The sequence below is a fragment of the Panthera leo genome, chromosome A1 (genome assembly GCF_018350215.1).
Source record: "Panthera leo isolate Ple1 chromosome A1, P.leo_Ple1_pat1.1, whole genome shotgun sequence".
NCBI lineage: Eukaryota > Metazoa > Chordata > Mammalia > Carnivora > Felidae > Panthera > Panthera leo.
Window position 1 is genome coordinate 114262025 of NC_056679.1, and position 17454 is coordinate 114279478.

Sequence of the window (17454 nt, forward strand, 5' to 3'; positions counted from 1 at the left end):
CAACTGAGCCACCCAAGCACCCCTAAAACTGCTAGTTTTAATTTAATTCTAAACTATATGTACAGCCTTGGGATGAAGTTATTTGGTCTGAAATTTTTCATTAAAAATGATACATTCTTCAAGCTAGGAAATTAAACAATTTTAAGATTTCATTTCAATGATGACAGCTTGGTATCAGTTATAGTTTGATTTATCATTATCTTAGAGTTGCCTTATACTATGTAATATTAAATGTATTTTGAACTAGTCTGTGTGTAATGTCTGTATATAGTTCTGCTTATTAGATTTACCATACTAATGGAAGAAATCAGAGGCAAATATGACCCTTCATGGTTGATTTTAGGGGCAAATGATTCATCTAAGGAAAAATGGGGTCCATTACAGGAAGTTAGAAGAATCAATGCAGAGCTAAGTAAGAGAAATGGCATCCCTCTTTTTTGATGAGGTATACACTAGTTTCATATTGCCTTACTTCCTTCTGTACATTAGCATCTTCCATTTCAAAAGAAAAAGAGAGAAGCTAAAATAATTTCAAAATTAGTCTAAAATACATATGAAATAGGTAAAACTAGTAAAAAGTAAAAATCTAAATAATTAAGAGTATCAACACCAATAACTAGATTGTATAATCTAAAAATAATAAAAAAATTTATATATGGCTCTGGAATAGTCAGTAAGATATATACACACAGAAAGACACACATACTCCTTAATTATCTTCTAGTTTGGTACTATGGTCATTTTGGAATCAAAGGGAGAAAAAGAGGCAGCACCCTGAGAGCGAGCCACAAAAAATACACTCAAAGTTGACAATAGTGAATTATACATGTTCCCTCTACTTTATGAAATTGCCAAAGAGTGAAGGAGTAAATATGGACATTCACTGTTCCTTATAAAAAAAAGCATATTGTTCCCCTTGATCAATTGAGACATCATTCATCACAGATCACCAGGACATTCATTAAGTGGTGTATCAGAAGAGCTGCTCATTGGTTTTCATGAGCAATGGGAAGAATTCAGACTGAAAAGGAGCAGACAAGTTAGGTATTTAACTGCTAATAATTTAAATAATTATTAATATAATTAATATTATTAATATAATTAATCTCTGTGGTTAATGAACTATACCCCCTAGGCAAAGGCTAATCGTAAGGCCATAAAATTATCACATTGAGCAGCATCACAGTATTTCTTTTCATAGTCACTTGGCAAACTCAAACTTTGTGTTCCTGTATCTTGAAGCCCCTGGGCATGCTTCAAGAATCACCCAGAGGCAAACCAACATTAATGAATACTTTTTTTGTTGCTGTTGTTCTCAGGAGAAAAGTCATTTGTACAAAGACAGAGATAAAGAAAAGAAGTCTAGAAGCCAGGAAAGGTCCACCTTGAGGTGACCTTGAAAGCATTTAAGCCTCCCCCCAAAACAGCACATATGCTCCTAAAGATGTTAAACAGTACTGTTTTTTATGCAAATACTGTAATTGAATCATTTTCTCCTTTTGAAGGAACAATATTCTTCAAGAGGCCACTCCATCAAAGACAGGAGCACAGTATTCCCAGGATCACAACAAGGAGGGGCAGACCACGGTTGCTTCAGATTCCTTGAGATCTTCTGTGATTCCAGGCTTGCCACCCCAAATTCAGGACCCCACCCTTCGAGGAACAAATCATTATAGTAATAAATTGCCTTCATCTTCCATATACCAGCTAAGCATGTTTAACTACGAACGTCCAAAACACTTCATTCAAACCCAAAACCCATGTGGCTCCAGACTGCAACCTCCTGGACCAGAAACCTCCAGCTACTCTAGTCAGACCAAACAGTCTTCCATTACCATCCAGCCCCGCCAATGCACAGAGCAAAGATTTTCTGCCTCCTCAACAGTGAGCTCTCACATCACCATGTCTTCCTCTGCTTTCCCTGCTTCTCCCCAGCAGCATGCTGCCTCCAACCCAGGCCAAAGGGTTACAGCCACCTATAACCAGTCCCCAGCCAGCTTCCTCAGCTCCATATTACCATCACAGTCTGATTATAGTAGCAGTAAAATTCCTTCCAATGTGGACACCAAGTAAGTATATTTTTTTATATATGAATAGATACTGCATATACACTGAGTTTGTATCTAAGGAGTGTGGGGGAGTATGCCCTAGTTCACTATTTAGTATTTTGAAAGGCAATGAAACCTCAAGGTCTCTTTCATAATTCTCCTAAAACACCTTGAACCAGGGGGCTGGCAGTAAGAGGTCATCTGACCCATTCTCTAGTGTCCAGACTATCCTAAACCCAAATCACCTATTACCCCATACATTACTTATAATTTTCTATCTTCAAAAAAAGAAGATTTCTAATATACTCAAGAACAGTGAACTATTCTCCCAGTTCTAAGTTAAGATCATCATGCTATAAATTTAATTGCTCGCGTTCTGGGCTCAGCTGAGATGAAGAACACCTGTCTGCTCTTCCTCAGCTAGGATTTCCTCTCACATAAGCAGAGACTATTAAATTTCTTCTCAGTCTTAGTCTTTTCTTCCTATCCATTTTCCCTTCTGATCCTGAGCATCCACTTGGCTTAAAAAAAAAAAAAAAAAATTAATGAAAATCTGGGACTCAAATAGTGAAGTATATGAATTTTCCTTGCTATGATAAGAAAGGCTTGAATAGATAAATGACCTTAGCGTTTCCTTTGGTAATTAAAAAAAAAACTTTGTTCAAATGAGTTGAGCTGATTGTCCTGTCTAAATAAAGAGAAGAATACCTGGAGCCTTATGCAAGCATGTACTACTTCCAAAGCCTAAAACTATCCTAGGAGAACCTGATATGAATAAGGACACAGTGGTTGTGCTTTTTTTAAAACATGAACTGAATACTTTGTGCTTATGCAAACTGAGAGCTATCAGTTTTCCTGTCCCTTGCCTGGCTAAAACATCAGATAATTAAATCTGAGGCAACTGAAAAACTGCCTGATGGAATATGTTTTGTTGCAGGCTTATCAAAAGATTTGCTTAGATTCTTGATAATTTCTCTCACTATTCCCCAGAAGCTAATTTTTGTAGAGATTTCTATTATTGGTGAAAACTCTGGAAATTAAGTTCAATGGACTACAGCAATTCAACCTGCAAAGACTTATTTTCAACATTTTAAAAAACAAAAATGAGGAAAGTCAAGAACATTTGTTAGAATCCTACAGATACTAGGACGAACCATTTGAAATGGCTGATAGTCAACTATTTTTCACCTACAAAAATGGCATCCTCATAGGTTTGACCTAATATGTTTTTAAAGAAGACTTTAAGCCCTCTCTTTCTCTTCCCTCCAAAATTCCCATTACACTCATTAACACACAATGTAGATTTTTCTTGGTTACAATCTAGCCAAATGATCATTTTCCATCTAGCTTTCCATTATTTTTCGAATTTCCTACGTGAGCATTTTTAAATCTAAAATAACGTTTTCTGACTCTACTATTTTTCTTAGTAAAGTCTTTCAATCCTATTCCAAATATCTGCTAAGAAAAGAGAGCCATCAAATAAGTATTAGTGAACCTCAACCATGTTCCTAGCTCTGTACACAGAACTAAGAGAGAGAGGCAAAAATGGAGGATAAGAAATAAAGCATAGGAGGTCCCCAAACCAGGGATCAAAGATACAGCTTTAGCTGTTCCATTTGCAGCAACCATAGATAACTCTTTTAATCTTCCCACAGCCACTTGATACCCATTCAGTGTCCAGCTGCACGGGGTGGAAAGCTCTGGCCCTTTGAACATTTGTGCACAACTCCCTCATTGTTATGGTGGGTTTAAGTTTGCCCTGCCTTCGAAAATAATCCCTTGGATTCTGACCTAGATTGCTTTGAAAGCTTTATTTAGCTTTTCATCAGTAGGAAACCCTTAAGCAAACATTTTATTCAGTCAATCAAACCACAGACTGGACTTTGAGGAGAACTCCAATTCTAATTAGTCCATTCAAAAAGCTTGCTGTGTGACATTCAGCAAGTGTGCCTTACCTGCCTGGTGATTCAGTTTTATGACCTACAACAAAATTAAGGATTTCGGTGATAAATGATAGAAAAAAAAAATTCGCTTCTGGGCCTTTTGGCTAAGATCAAGTGTAATGACAGAAAAAAAAAAAAAGACCTATAAAGCAGAATGCAAGAATATGAGTTTATAAATATGAGCAGATATCTCGTCTTACATTTAGGCTATGTAAACTGATAAGGGTATTCACTGAATAAAGTGACTGGGTCAAATACACATCAGTGATTCTCAGGCTCAATTTTGATAATCCTTCAGGATTTCTCAGATATACTGCATTATAACAGTCAAAAAACAGACTTATTTAATTCTAATTCACTTTAACAAGCATGTGACTTTTATAAAGATGTAGACTAACATTTAAAAAATAGGCTATTATAGCTCCTTATAGTTGGAAAAATAGGAGATTTTTAAGACAAAGGAATTTTACCACTTTGACATGAAAATTCAATCTTAAGGGAAAAAAAAAAAAAAAAACAGGGTGCCTGGGTGGCTCTGTCAGTTAAGCATCCAACTCTGGGTCTCAGCTCAGGTCTTGATCTCAGGGTTGTTGAGTTCAAGCCCAGTGCTGGGCTCCATGCTGGACATGAAGCCTACTTAAAAAAAAATAAAATAAAATAAAATAAAATAAAATAAAATAAAATAAAATAAAATAAAATAAAATAAAATAAAATAAAATAAAATAAAATAAAATAAAATTTGAAAACACAAATACAACTATTTATTGAAACATTTCATTTGGCTATTTACTTAACTGAACAAATCAGACTTTTAGTTTAGGATTAATATAAACAACCCCGAATATCTGTAATGTAAGGAGGAGAAATGTGCACCACCACTTTCAATACAGAGCATCCGGAATCAAATTAAAAACATTCACTCATTCAAGTGATAAAGAATCCCCTATACCCAGCCTCTGTGTTAGTGAAAATAAACATTACAATGGTGAGTAATAAGTCATCTTTTTTTACTTGAGTATGTTTATAATCTAGAGATTACTAACCAAGTCCCCAAAGCCTGCAAGAATTAAAACTCTGGCTCCTCTTGGAAGAGATACATTTCCACTTAGCTTATAAGCTCTTGTTAATGATCCTTGAGGACATCTGAACAGGAACAGGTCAGAGAACAGACCCAGGGTGCCTCATCTTGATAACTGGAGAACGTTTATTATGATAATACTAAAATACTCACTGAAAACAGTGGCCAGTTTTCCCACATTCAACAGATATAAACGCACACTTGCAGGGCACAAAATGAATAAACTAGGTGAAATCTGAACAAACAACTGTGAAAGTGCAAGCTACCTTACAAATTTAATACAGGAGTTCCTAAGTACTACTCCTATACTCTATCAGAATCAACAGGAGAACTCAGAGAGAAGGAAGAACATCTTTCCAGATAATTTAGATTAGAACTTCAAATACAGATGTAAACCAAACTCTTCAACTGCTACTCAAATTTGCTTTCTTTTTCCCCAAACCCCTCTTCTCATTCAGGTTACATTTCTTTCTCCTTCCTCCTCTAATCGTTCCTTTCTTTCTCTAAAAATCACTTTAGCAATGTTGAAGAAGCCACGGCTACTGTAAAAGCTATTTGTTATATAGTACCACACTTGAATTTTGTAAAATAGGAAATTAAAAGGAACTGGAAATTAATAGGAAAGCCAGAGACTATGACAACTGTACACTCCATTCAAAGCAAAAGAATATTTGCTAAGTGCCAGTGATTATACCAGAGAATGTTTAACAGCTCTGGAGAAAGGAGCCATGATTTGTGGTATTTACCTACTTCCCTGGTGTAGATACTCCGAACACCATCAATTTCAAACTATCAACATGAGATCACAGGGAACTGAGTACAGTATCTACCCACAAATCAAATTTACCAAATTCAATTACAAGACTGGAAGGGCTCACAAGCTGCCAGTAACTAGACTTACTCTCAATTCTTTACGGCAGATCTTTAAGGAAAAACATCCCTCTTACACCTAATCTAATTTGTTCCTCCTGTCACTAAATTTTAATTTGGCAAGACTTAAAAAAAAAAAAAAAAAAAAAAAAAAAAAAAGCTGGTGACCATTCTTATTAAATCCTTCTTGACTATTATTAGGAAATTGGTATTTTTAATAACTCTAATACTACCAGTACTAAGTGGTGGTAGATTCAACTATCTAAAAGTGACTAACAAAATGAGGTCAAGTCTATTTTAGTACCACATTGTACTTTGAAGATCTGTTTTAAAAATCTTTTTTTCTGGGGTGCCTGGCTGGCTCAGTCAGGAGTCAGAAGAGCGTATGACTCTTTTTTTTTTTTTAATATGAAATTTATTGTCAAATTGGTTTCCATACAACACCCAATGCTCATACCAATAGGTGCCCTCCTCAATGCCCATCACACACTTTCCCCTCCCTCCCACCCCTCCCATCAATCCTCAGCTTATTCTCAGTTTTTAAGAGTCTCTTATGGTTTGCCTCCCTCCCTCTCTAACTTTTTATTTCCCCTTCCCCTCCCCCATGGTCTTCTATTAAGTTTTTCAGGATCCACATAAGAGTGAAAACATACGGTATGTGTCTTTCTCTGTATGACTTATTTCACTTAGCATAACACTCTCCAGTTCCATCCACATTGCTACAAAAGGTCATATTTTATTCTTTCTCATTGCCAAGTAGTATTCCATTGTGTATATAAATTCTTGATCCTAAGTTCGAGCCCCACATTGGGTATAGAGGTTACCTAAATAAATAAAAACTTCAATAAAAACTTTTCTCTTTTTAAAGCTATCAACAACCCTCAGTTGGCCAACCTCTAAGTGCTACACCATCCCAAAATGCAAATGCTAATAAACCCACACCAAGGACTCCTGACCATGAAATACAAGGATCAAAAGAAGCTCTGATTCAAGATTTGGAGAGAAAGCTAAAATGCAAGGACAGCCTTCTTCATAATGGAAATCAAGTAAGCAAAATGTCTATTTTCTATAAAAAGCCAATTAAACTATAAAATATTTCTGCCTTTCTGTCTCACAAATCTTTGTCCATATAATCCACAAGGGATAGGATTATCTAAAAAGAGAATATTTGGATACAATACCAAACATTCTGCATGAAATCACCTCTTGGTTTTCAGTAGTAAGAGAAGGATGCAAAAGAAGAATGTAAAACAATATAAAAACAAAAGAATGAAGCAAAAAAAAATTTGAAGATTTTCCACTTTAAGCATTACTCTCACATAAAATATGTCTGATGACCAAATAAACAATAGGAGATATTGTCAGTCACCTTGATTTCTTCACGTACCTTGGTGTATATGACTGGACAAATAGCCATGATATTTATGAGAGAACTCTTACTGTACCCACTGTATTAGTCACTTATCTTTGAAACAGTACTGTATGTCTTCAATCCAAACACATATAACATATCAGATGGACTGCTTTCAAACCAGAAATTAAACAAAATATTCAGTGTTCATTTAATAAAAGTTATTTCTCAATGTGAGGATATACAGTGCTATATTCAAAGATGGAGTCAATGGAAACATGCAAAACAAAAAACATGAAGAATTTCCCTTCACTTGGGAGAGCCTTACTTAAGGGGGATTATGCCTGCCTTTCCTAGGAGCAAGAGGAAAACAGAAGTGAATATTACAGATGTGAAAGTGACACTAGAACAGAAGGGAAATGTTTTGAATGAAAAAAAGTTTTAAAACATAGTATTTATCTCTAATTCACTAGACAGAACTATACTTCTTTGGTAGCATTCTTGGTGGTTTTAAGGTAAAGGTGCACAAACAACTTTTATTAAATCTCGTTACTTTCTCCTTAATGACTGATTTCTTCAAAGCGGCTAACATATGAGGAGAAGATGGCTCGCAGATTGCTAGGACCACAGAATGCAGCTGCTGTGTTTCAAGCTCAAAATGACAGTGAGGCACAAGATTCACCACAGGTAAATTAAAATAATCTTTACCTAACTGGAGTATTTTTCTTTTGAGTGATTTTTAAATGTTTGTTTTTCCAAATGCTAATAAGTATCATTTGAAGCAAAAGTCAATCACTTCCATGCTCCATTAGATATAAAAAGGAGAGGCCACGATGGGCCAAAATGTATAGAGAGAAATTTAAAATTTTACTCCACTTTCTGGTGTTCTAATATCTGCATATGAAATGTCACAAAGTCAAAACACCAGAAGGCTAACACTGTCACTCTGCATGTGGACATTTAGGGGTCCATTACACCTAGAATTCTTTTTCCAATGTCCACATGGATAATTTATGAGTTATAAATCTTTAACAGAAGTTAAAACTCTAAACCAAAGTAATTATAACCTTTTCTCATAATAAGCTCCTAATCATTTCAATGTTTTAAAATACAATTGTGGAACTAATATCCAATTCCCTTTGTTTCTGTATTCAAAAATGCTTATTAAAAACAAAACAAACAACAACAACAACAAAAAGCCTGGAGTAATGGCTCAGATATTAACAAAAGGATCCTTTCCACGAACGTATAAACTTTATAGAGGGCATAAAGTGATGAGGCGCCTGGGTGGCGCAGTCGGTTAAGCGTCCGACTTCAGCCAGGTCACGATCTCGCGGTCCGTGAGTTCGAGCCCCGTGTCAGGCTCTGGGCTGATGGCTCGGAGCCTGGAGCCTGTTTCCGATTCTGTGTCTCCCTCTCTCTCTGCCCCTCCCCCGTTCATGCTCTGTCTCTCTCTGTCCCAAAAATAAATAAAAAACGTTGAAAAAAAAAAATTAAAAAAAAAAAATAATAAAGTGAATATCCCATACGCTTATCAACTTCATTCTAACACGTAAATGTAACCCTAAAGAGAAATATTCAGTTGGAGAGACAGAACGGTTACTCCTGTCTTCCTTCTGTAGTTACCTCTCATCTCTTCCCAAAAAGTTCACAAGAAACTAGATACCAAAGGGACGAAACAGGGTACCCAAGACTCCTAAGGACTCCTTAGGACTTACTATCCTAAGTACAGGAAACTGAAAATAGGATTTTTGTTTCTGTTAAATGCAACAAGACCTACTAAAAAGGATGGAGCAGGATCTAACAGTGCAAGTAACTAGAAACTGAAAATAGAACTTAAACCTCTTTTTGGCTAATGAACAGTTCATATATTCATTCATTCAATTAATTTACATGGAGCACCTACTCTGGACTGGTACAGATTACAGCAAGAATAGGATGCAAACCTACCTCTATTAGTAGAAATTACTCAAAACAATGTTATATTGATGGCTTACCTTATAAATTCAGTGTATGATTTCAAGGGCAAGAATGTATTATTTTTCTCATTCATTCTTTAAAAACATTAAAATGAAGGTAACAGTACCAAGAAAATAGATAGCAGCAAAACATATTATGAAATCTGAAAAGATAAATCTTAGATTTTTGTGTATACTTCAAACATTCCAATAAAAAATGTTATCAAATTATATAAAACTGAAATATTACACCTCTTAATATGAATATATACATATTCAAAGCATTACTATATGAAAAAGCAAACAATTTAATTTGGATATTTTGGGTTTAATTAAATTATTTTCACTTTTTACCAAAAAAACTAGTTGATCTGAGAAGTGAATTGTTCTTTTGACATTCTGTGTAGAGAACTTTAAGACTAGCCAAAAAAAGTTAGAGTTGTAAGAATTTTATTTTAAAATGACCAAATACATTAAACATATTCATCACAAAATAAGTAATGTATACTCAGATTATAGGTGTTTTTCAGATATTTGGATAGGGAGAGATTTTTCACTTGTCTCCCCTGCTGTGCCAAGCACAGTGAAATACACAAAATAAGCTTTAAGTATTTGATCAATTAATTAGGATTTCCATCAATCTCTGGTTTTATTCTCAAATGGAAATAATTTTCTGGTACTCAGATATAAATCCTAAAAGATGTTTGCTTAAATTAAATAAACTTTTATTAACCAGGAAGTAATTAATGTTGTTTTTCAAACCTTCTCAGAGCTCTACACGTAGCTTCCATGGTGTCCATCATGATTTTGTGCCATGGCTAAAAAGAGAAGCATTTTCCAGTCTAATATGTGTTTACTGCTGTTGGTGCACTTTTGAGCAGTGGGCATAATACCTTGTATCTACTGCCAACACAAGTGACTTCATGTCTATTCCTGTTTTACTAAAGGACAATCTGTACCATGTGTTCCCATTTCAAATACACCAGGGGAACACATCTCCCTTTGTTGTAAAGTAGTCATATGAAAAATGAACTACCATGAGTTCAACGTCTAGCTAATTTTCATGTACCATACCTGTTAAATAGTCCTATTAATTCAGGGGATTACTTGCTAGAGTATTAGAAAGTTAGTGCACTATACGGTAAGTACTTAATACAGTTAACCCTTGAACAATGCAGGAGTTAGGGGTGCCGACCCCCCCCACACAGTTCAAATCCACTTGTACCTTCTAACTCTCCAACAATTTAACTACTAAAAACTTACTTTTGACCAGAAACCTTACTGATACGTAGATTAACATAGATTTTGTACACTATATGTATTATATACTACACTCTTACAATAAAATAAGCTAGAAAAAAATGATGACAAAATACATTTAAAGTACTGTAGTATGTTTTATCTTAAAAAAAACCCATATACAGGGGCTCCTGGGTGGCTCAGTCAGTTAAGCGTCTGACTTCGGCTGGGGTCATGATCTCATGGTTCGGGAGTTCTAGCCCTGCTTCGGGCTCTGTGCTGACAGCTTGGAGCCTGAAGCCTGCTTTGGATTCTGTGTCTCCCTCTTTCTCTCTGACCCTCCCCTGCTCATGCTCTGTCTCTCTCTCTCAAAAATGAATAAACTTAAAAAAAATTTTTTTTAAACCCACATATAAGTGAACCTGTGCAGTTCAAACCTGTGTATTTCAAGGATCAACTGTACATGGAATTAACCATGAAGGCACAAATACAGCCAACAAAGAAATGTTCATTTCAGCTATGACTACTTAATTCTGCTTCATTTCAAGGTAGTAACCACATATTAACATTCTCACCTTGTTTTAATTTCAAACAGCACAACTCAGAACACGCACGACTGCAAGTTCCTACATCACAAGTAAGGTACAAAATTTTTTTTTATTTTTGAAGAACTATCTATTTTACTACCAAAAATATATTCAGCTTAAAACTGTATTATTTACAAAGACTTCAAGCCTCCTACATAACTTTTATAAAAAGCAATGTGACTTTTCTAATGTCCGAGAAGATGATCAAAATTTTTATCTGTTGGGGTGCCTGGGTGGCTCACACGGTTAAGGTCATGATCCCACAGTTTCATAAGTTCGACCCTTGCGTTGGGCTCTGCACTGGCAGCACTGAGCCTGCTTAGGATTCTCTCTCTCCATGTCTACCCCACCCCCACTCACGCAGTCTCTGTCTCTCAAAATAAACGTAAAAAAACTTCTTTTATCTGTTAATTGTCAGTACTATCTCGGAAGAAGTTTTTAATATGTTTTGGTCAAATAAGCCAGGACCACATGTCCACGTTAAGCAAATATCTCATGACAAACAAAACCCAATTCTAATTACCAAATCATTGCATATGATAAGAATTGTCCATGGGGTACTCTCCATTTTAATAGATCAGTTTCTTCATCAATTTGTAGCAATGTATAAAAGAAGTAAAGATGTATATTTTCTACCAGATCTTCCTAAATTGCTACCATTTCTAACAGTCTTCAAATACGCCTCTCTCTATTGTTATTACACTGACACATTAAATAGCATAGACTCTGAGGGTTCCAATATGATGGCTAAACTATATTTGTGCAAAAGGAAGAACAATGACAACTTTCCTGTATAGTGATTATTAAAATATTTTTGTAGAAGCAGATCATCCTCAAGGGGAGATGTGAATGATCAGGATGCAATCCAGGAGAAATTTTACCCACCTCGTTTCATTCAAGTGCCAGAGAACATGTCAATTGAAGAAGGAAGATTCTGCAGAATGGACTTCAAAGTAAGAGTTCAAAAATATTGGAGGAAAAATAGCAACAAGATACTGTTTTGAAAAGTGTCCTCTTCCTCCTCATAATCTGTTACACACTGTAACAAGCAGCACTTATAGTGGATAAGAACAAAAATTCTGGAACCAAGCTTACCTGGGTTTGAATCCTGGCTTTGCCACTTTCCAGCTACGTAACCTAAGTCACTGAACCTTCCTGTGCTTTTGTCTTATCTGTATGGCAGAGTAACAAATGTACCTCATAAGGCTGTTATGAGAATTAACTGAATAAATAGACATAATGTACTCACAATAGTACCTACCCCCTAATAAATACATAAGTGAAGCTATCAAACCAGTAAGATTTCTAAAGCAGTATTCTCCATTAAGAAATTCAAGCCAACCTGCTCACCTGGCGTAGAAGAGATCTTCATGCTAGAAGTGATCTTTAGAAAGACCTACATTTTTATTGTTCTCATTTTGGAGACCTTTTTCTTATAAAATGTTTTTCTGGATTCCTTGTGAATGAAAGTCCATGTATGGATTTAATTGTTAAGGTTTATAAGAAAACACTTAAACTGGAATTTAAACACCAGAATTACAGTTCAAGAGCATTCTACTTTGGTAAAGTCATCCATTAGATCAGCAAGCATCACACATATGTCCCTCTGAGACTTCAACTGCAGTCACATTATCAAAAAAAACCCGTATCACTTCATATTTCTTGGGGAGACCTATATAACGTAAGTTAATGTTCTAAATATAGTAACTGAGGCATCTTACAGGGCCTCATGGTGCATACGAAAGAGCTAGATGTGGTTTGATGTAGTCTGAAAATACTACATTGATTTCGAGAGTTTAATTTCTACTGTTTTGTTAAACATTGTTGAAAGCAAACACCTTTTTAAGCTCTTGCTTTGCACTGTCAATCACAAACCCACTCAGATACTAGAATTGTCAAAAGTTGTAAATGGACAAATAGGTACCAGTGATGATATAATTTAAAATTCTGTCATCTCCTTCTTGTGTCTTCCTTTCCAGGTCAGCGGACTGCCAGCTCCTGATGTGTCATGGTATCTGAATGGAAGACCAGTTCAATCAGATGACTTGCACAAAATGATAGTGTCTGAAAAGGGTTTTCATTCACTCATCTTTGAAGTGGTCCGAGCTTCAGATGCAGGGGCCTATGCATGTGTTGCCAAGAACAGAGCAGGAGAAGCCACCTTTACTGTGCAGCTGGATGTCCTGGGTAAGCCTTCAGAGGGATCTTCAAGAGTTCCTTAAAATCCAGCAGTATTAAAAAAAAAAAAAAAAGCAAGTGTTAAAAAGGAAAATCCCACAGGACTTCATATTTAAGGTCAATGTCTACACAACCCAGGAGAATGCCAATTTTTATCTAAAAGTCACAGGGTGGGAGAGGGGGCAGACAGCATTTTTGAGAGAAACTCAGAGAAACTTCAACAAGAGACCTATAACCAAAGCTTTTCACAAAAGGAAATAAAGAAATGGTGCAATTTTAGACAAACCAAATGAGGCAGTACAGTTGACTCTCAATTCAACATAGGTTTGAGCAGTGCATGTCCATTTACATGCAGATTTTTTATAACACAGTATTGTCACCTGCTTATGATTTTTTAAGTAACATTTTCTTTTCTCTAATTTACTTCATCATAAGAATACAGTATATAATACATATAACACAGAAAATATGTGTTAATCGACTGTTCATATTCTCAGTAAAGCTTCCAGTTAAGAGTAGGCTATTAGGAGTTAAGTTTTTCAGGAGTCAAAAGTTATGTGCAGACTTTCAACTACATGGCGGTGGGGTGGAGGGGTGCCCCAATGCCCTGCACTGTTCAAGAGTCAACTATATAAGCATTTCTAGATGTAACCATTTCTAGATGTAACTAAAGGATATTATAGTGAAAAACTTCAGTCTAATTGTTATTTTTCCAGCATTGCCATGACCACACATTACTTAAAACTGAGATATAAATGTTAACTTTTAGCCTCAGATGATGTTGTTTAATAGAAAACTAGTCTCTATTTATAACAAAAACACACCTACTTGCTTTCAAAAACAGGTATGGCTAAACTGTCTCAAATTTGTCTTCAGTAAGGCAGTTTCTTATAAAACTTATATACTACTTAAAAATATTACAATTTAAGTGGTTTAAATATATATTACATTTGTAATGGTTTAAGCCATGGCATACTGCAGAAAAGATACTTTGACATAATTTACTGCTGATTACATAAAATCTTGATCAAGTTAAAGGATGAACAATATCCTTGATTTTGTATTCTATTCAAATCAGTGAAAAACCCTTTAAGATTATTCTATGATATAATAATGGGCCTCAGTCTAAGGGAAAACCGAGTGATCAGGGAATCAAAAAAAAAATCCAATTCAAGTGATTAAGCTTTGAGCAAATCCTTTTTGTGCAAATAGCTCCAGAAATATTATTAATGTTAGAGTTGAAAGAGGCCTTGGCAGGCAATTTCATTTTCCAATGAAAATTTCATTTCTCCTTCAGAAAAGCTAGGGTTACAGTATTCTGATACCATTTCCTCTTTTCCTTCAGGTAATTAAAGAAATGATGTAATAATTACTGACATTTATATACTATTTTACAGTTTACAAAATGCTGCTTCATTCATTATCTCAGCTGATCCTCACAGTAATTTTGTGTGGTAGGCAGAGCAGTCACTATACCTGTAATTATTTTACAATAGATAAAACTGAGCCTCAGAGAAACTAAACAAATCTTTCCCATTTGGCATGGCTGGTGGGGCAAATAGAGAATTTGAACGTAGGCTGTCTAGTCTTGCCACCATTCATGCTGCCTCCTTATAGAAGAGACATAAATGAGAATATAACTTAAATTCTTTGATGAAACATGATTGTAAATTCAATGCAACATTACTATTTTAGAAGTCTAAATGGTATAATAATGCAAAATAGTACTCTATGTTGTTTAAAATAATGCTAAAACATAAGCTTCCAATCTTGTGTTTTTTAAAACTTTTGTATCAACATACAAATTTCATAATACCTTGGCTTGGCTTATTTTCTTTTTATAATATTTCAAATACCTGAATTTTTTATTAATATGTAGCAAAAGAACATAGAAGAGCACCAATGTTTATCTACAAACCACAAAGCAAAAAAGTTTTTGAGGGAGACTCAGTGAAGCTAGAATGCCAAATCTCAGCTGTACCTCCACCAAAGATTTTCTGGAAAAGAAATAATGAAATGGTACAATTCAACACTGATCGAATAAGGTAGGATAAGTATTTTTAGACATAACTCTAGTTTATTGGGATGAATCCAGTTGTACTTGAAATGCATTATAAATGGCATGCATTTGTAATCTCACTTTGTCTGGTTTTTAAAACATGCAGAGAAATGTAATAAACCTCATTACACCAGATTCCACTAATCAAAAACATAAGGCATAAAGTAGGCCAGGACTTACCTTTTTACTAACAATAAAGAAAGATGGCTCAAGGAAATGATGACACAAACAAAATTAAGTGGGGGGGAGGTTAAATTCAATAAAACCAATGCTACATGGCACTGACTAGGTACAGCTCAGAATTTCCAAATACTTCATTTTCTTACAGTCTGGCACTCTAGGTCACAGACATCATAAATAAACTTTCACAGGAAAATTAATTCTTACGCTTTAATTTTTTATTATTGTTTCTTTCCAGTTTATATCATGATAACTCTGGTAGAGTCACTTTACTGATAAAAGACGTAAACAAGAAAGATGCTGGGTGGTATACTGTGTCTGCAGTTAATGAAGCTGGAGTGACCACATGTAACACAAGATTAGATGTTACAGGTATGTCACCCTATCAACCCAAGTGTTATAAAGGACTTAATCAGAAAGATTTAGTAAGAAACACAATCTCAGCATAATATAAAAACGTATGGTATAAAATACGAGAGATTTTCCCCCAACAGTTCTGATTTTTTTTTTCTTGTCCTGTCTGATATTGAATACCTAGAGCAACCCATTTGTTTAGAACATGTTTTCTGAATCAACTTCTATTTTGATCTATTTCAGTCCGTCAAAGGCAAACTCTTCCGGCTCCTAAGCAGTTACGTGTTCGACCAACTTTCAGCAAATATTTAGCACTTAACGGTAAAGGTTTGGATGTGAAACAAGCTTTTAACCCTGAAGGAGAATTTCAGCGTCTGGCAGCTCAATCTGGACTCTATGAAAGTGAAGAACTTTAATGAGGTTACCAACATTTGAAAACACAACAACTACACTATTAGTAATATATTCAATTAAAATTTAAAATAAATCCATAGCTGTATTAACAGATTATGGCTTTAATTAAGTAATATAACTAATATATATTTATAATATTTATCCTTTGACTCTTACACATTCTATCTTCTCTGGTTTGCGAAGCCTAAGGAAAATCTGGGCATATGGGTTTGTAATTGTAGAAGACTATCTTAAAATGTGAGATTTTAACATTTAAGTCATATACATTTAACAATTACAGATTATGAATTAATATCAACTTTTTAAGCACATCTAATGCTTGTAATAAGGTTTACTGGTTCTGCTTTCTAAATACTGTTTTACCCGTTTTCTCTTAGAGGAATACTAACATGGTATAGATTATCTGAGTGTTCCAAAGCTTAATGTCAAAAGAGAATAAAATTTCAAATATTCAAAATAGACTTGTCTTCTCTTCACAAAAGTCTAGATCTTTGTAACTTTTGGTGTTTATATATTATACAACATCAAGTAAAACCTAAGAATAACAATTTCCAGAAAAGCAACAATAGTATGTTCTATAACTGTATCTTAATGAAGCTCATTTAAGGCTCAGCCAATTCCTCCTGAAATTCAGCTAGGCATTCCATGGTTTGCCATTTCATAAGGAAACAACCACAGTAACTTAAATCCTGACAGACTCGCTCCTGAAATTGTTATTTTGCTTTAACCAAATAAATCCGTTAAATCTTCAAGACCTCTGAGTCTACCGAGTTCAATGGAACAAGAATAGTCTGCAGATTCAACTGCTTAATTCTTTTACTTCATGTAAATTTCAATACCTGTAATTGGGGGGGGGGGGGGGAATCCTCCTACATTTAAACTTCAGATAAGCTAGTACATTAGAAAACATAATTTTGTGAGCATCTCAGAGTCTAAGTACAGGAATGGGAAAATCCTTTTATTATACTGTCCTTAAGCTAGGACACTAGCCCTTTCTTCTCAGGCCTCCTATCCACTGGCCATGGCCTTTTGCTAGGCCTCTCCTGTTTATTATTGGTAGTCTTTGACCCTTGTTGCTGTGTGGCCTCGTTTTGCTTTTCATCTGCACACAAAATAGCATTTATCAACATCACTCTACATCTCTTTCAGAGAAATAACAAAAGAAGCTTTATTTTTTATTTCCAAAAGCAGCTTG

The 17454-nt window shown here is 35.0% G+C and overlaps 2 protein-coding genes across 3 annotated transcripts in view; one reads left to right on the top strand and one right to left on the bottom strand.

The window, feature by feature from the left end:
- Positions 1 to 13082, bottom strand: part of KLHL3 (kelch like family member 3) — a 280869-nt gene extending 267787 nt beyond the window's left edge. The window contains exon 1 of one of the 2 annotated variants that reach the window (XM_042936026.1): positions 12999 to 13082. The gene's annotated coding sequence lies outside the window, so the exon portion shown is untranslated. Of the gene's footprint in view, positions 1 to 12424 lie in introns of both variants that reach the window. The other variant, XM_042936017.1, reaches the window with a different exon arrangement.
- On the top strand, positions 1283 to 16297 carry MYOT (myotilin). The gene is made up of 9 exons (XM_042936104.1): positions 1283 to 2069; positions 6808 to 6985; positions 7873 to 7977; positions 11083 to 11129; positions 11895 to 12027; positions 13054 to 13261; positions 15132 to 15297; positions 15730 to 15863; positions 16089 to 16297. The coding sequence occupies exons 1-9, from the start codon at positions 1714 to 1716 to the stop codon at positions 16259 to 16261; spliced, it is 1500 nt and encodes a 499-aa protein (XP_042792038.1). The 5' UTR covers positions 1283 to 1713; the 3' UTR covers positions 16262 to 16297.
- The last annotated feature ends 1157 nt before the right edge of the window (positions 16298 to 17454 follow it).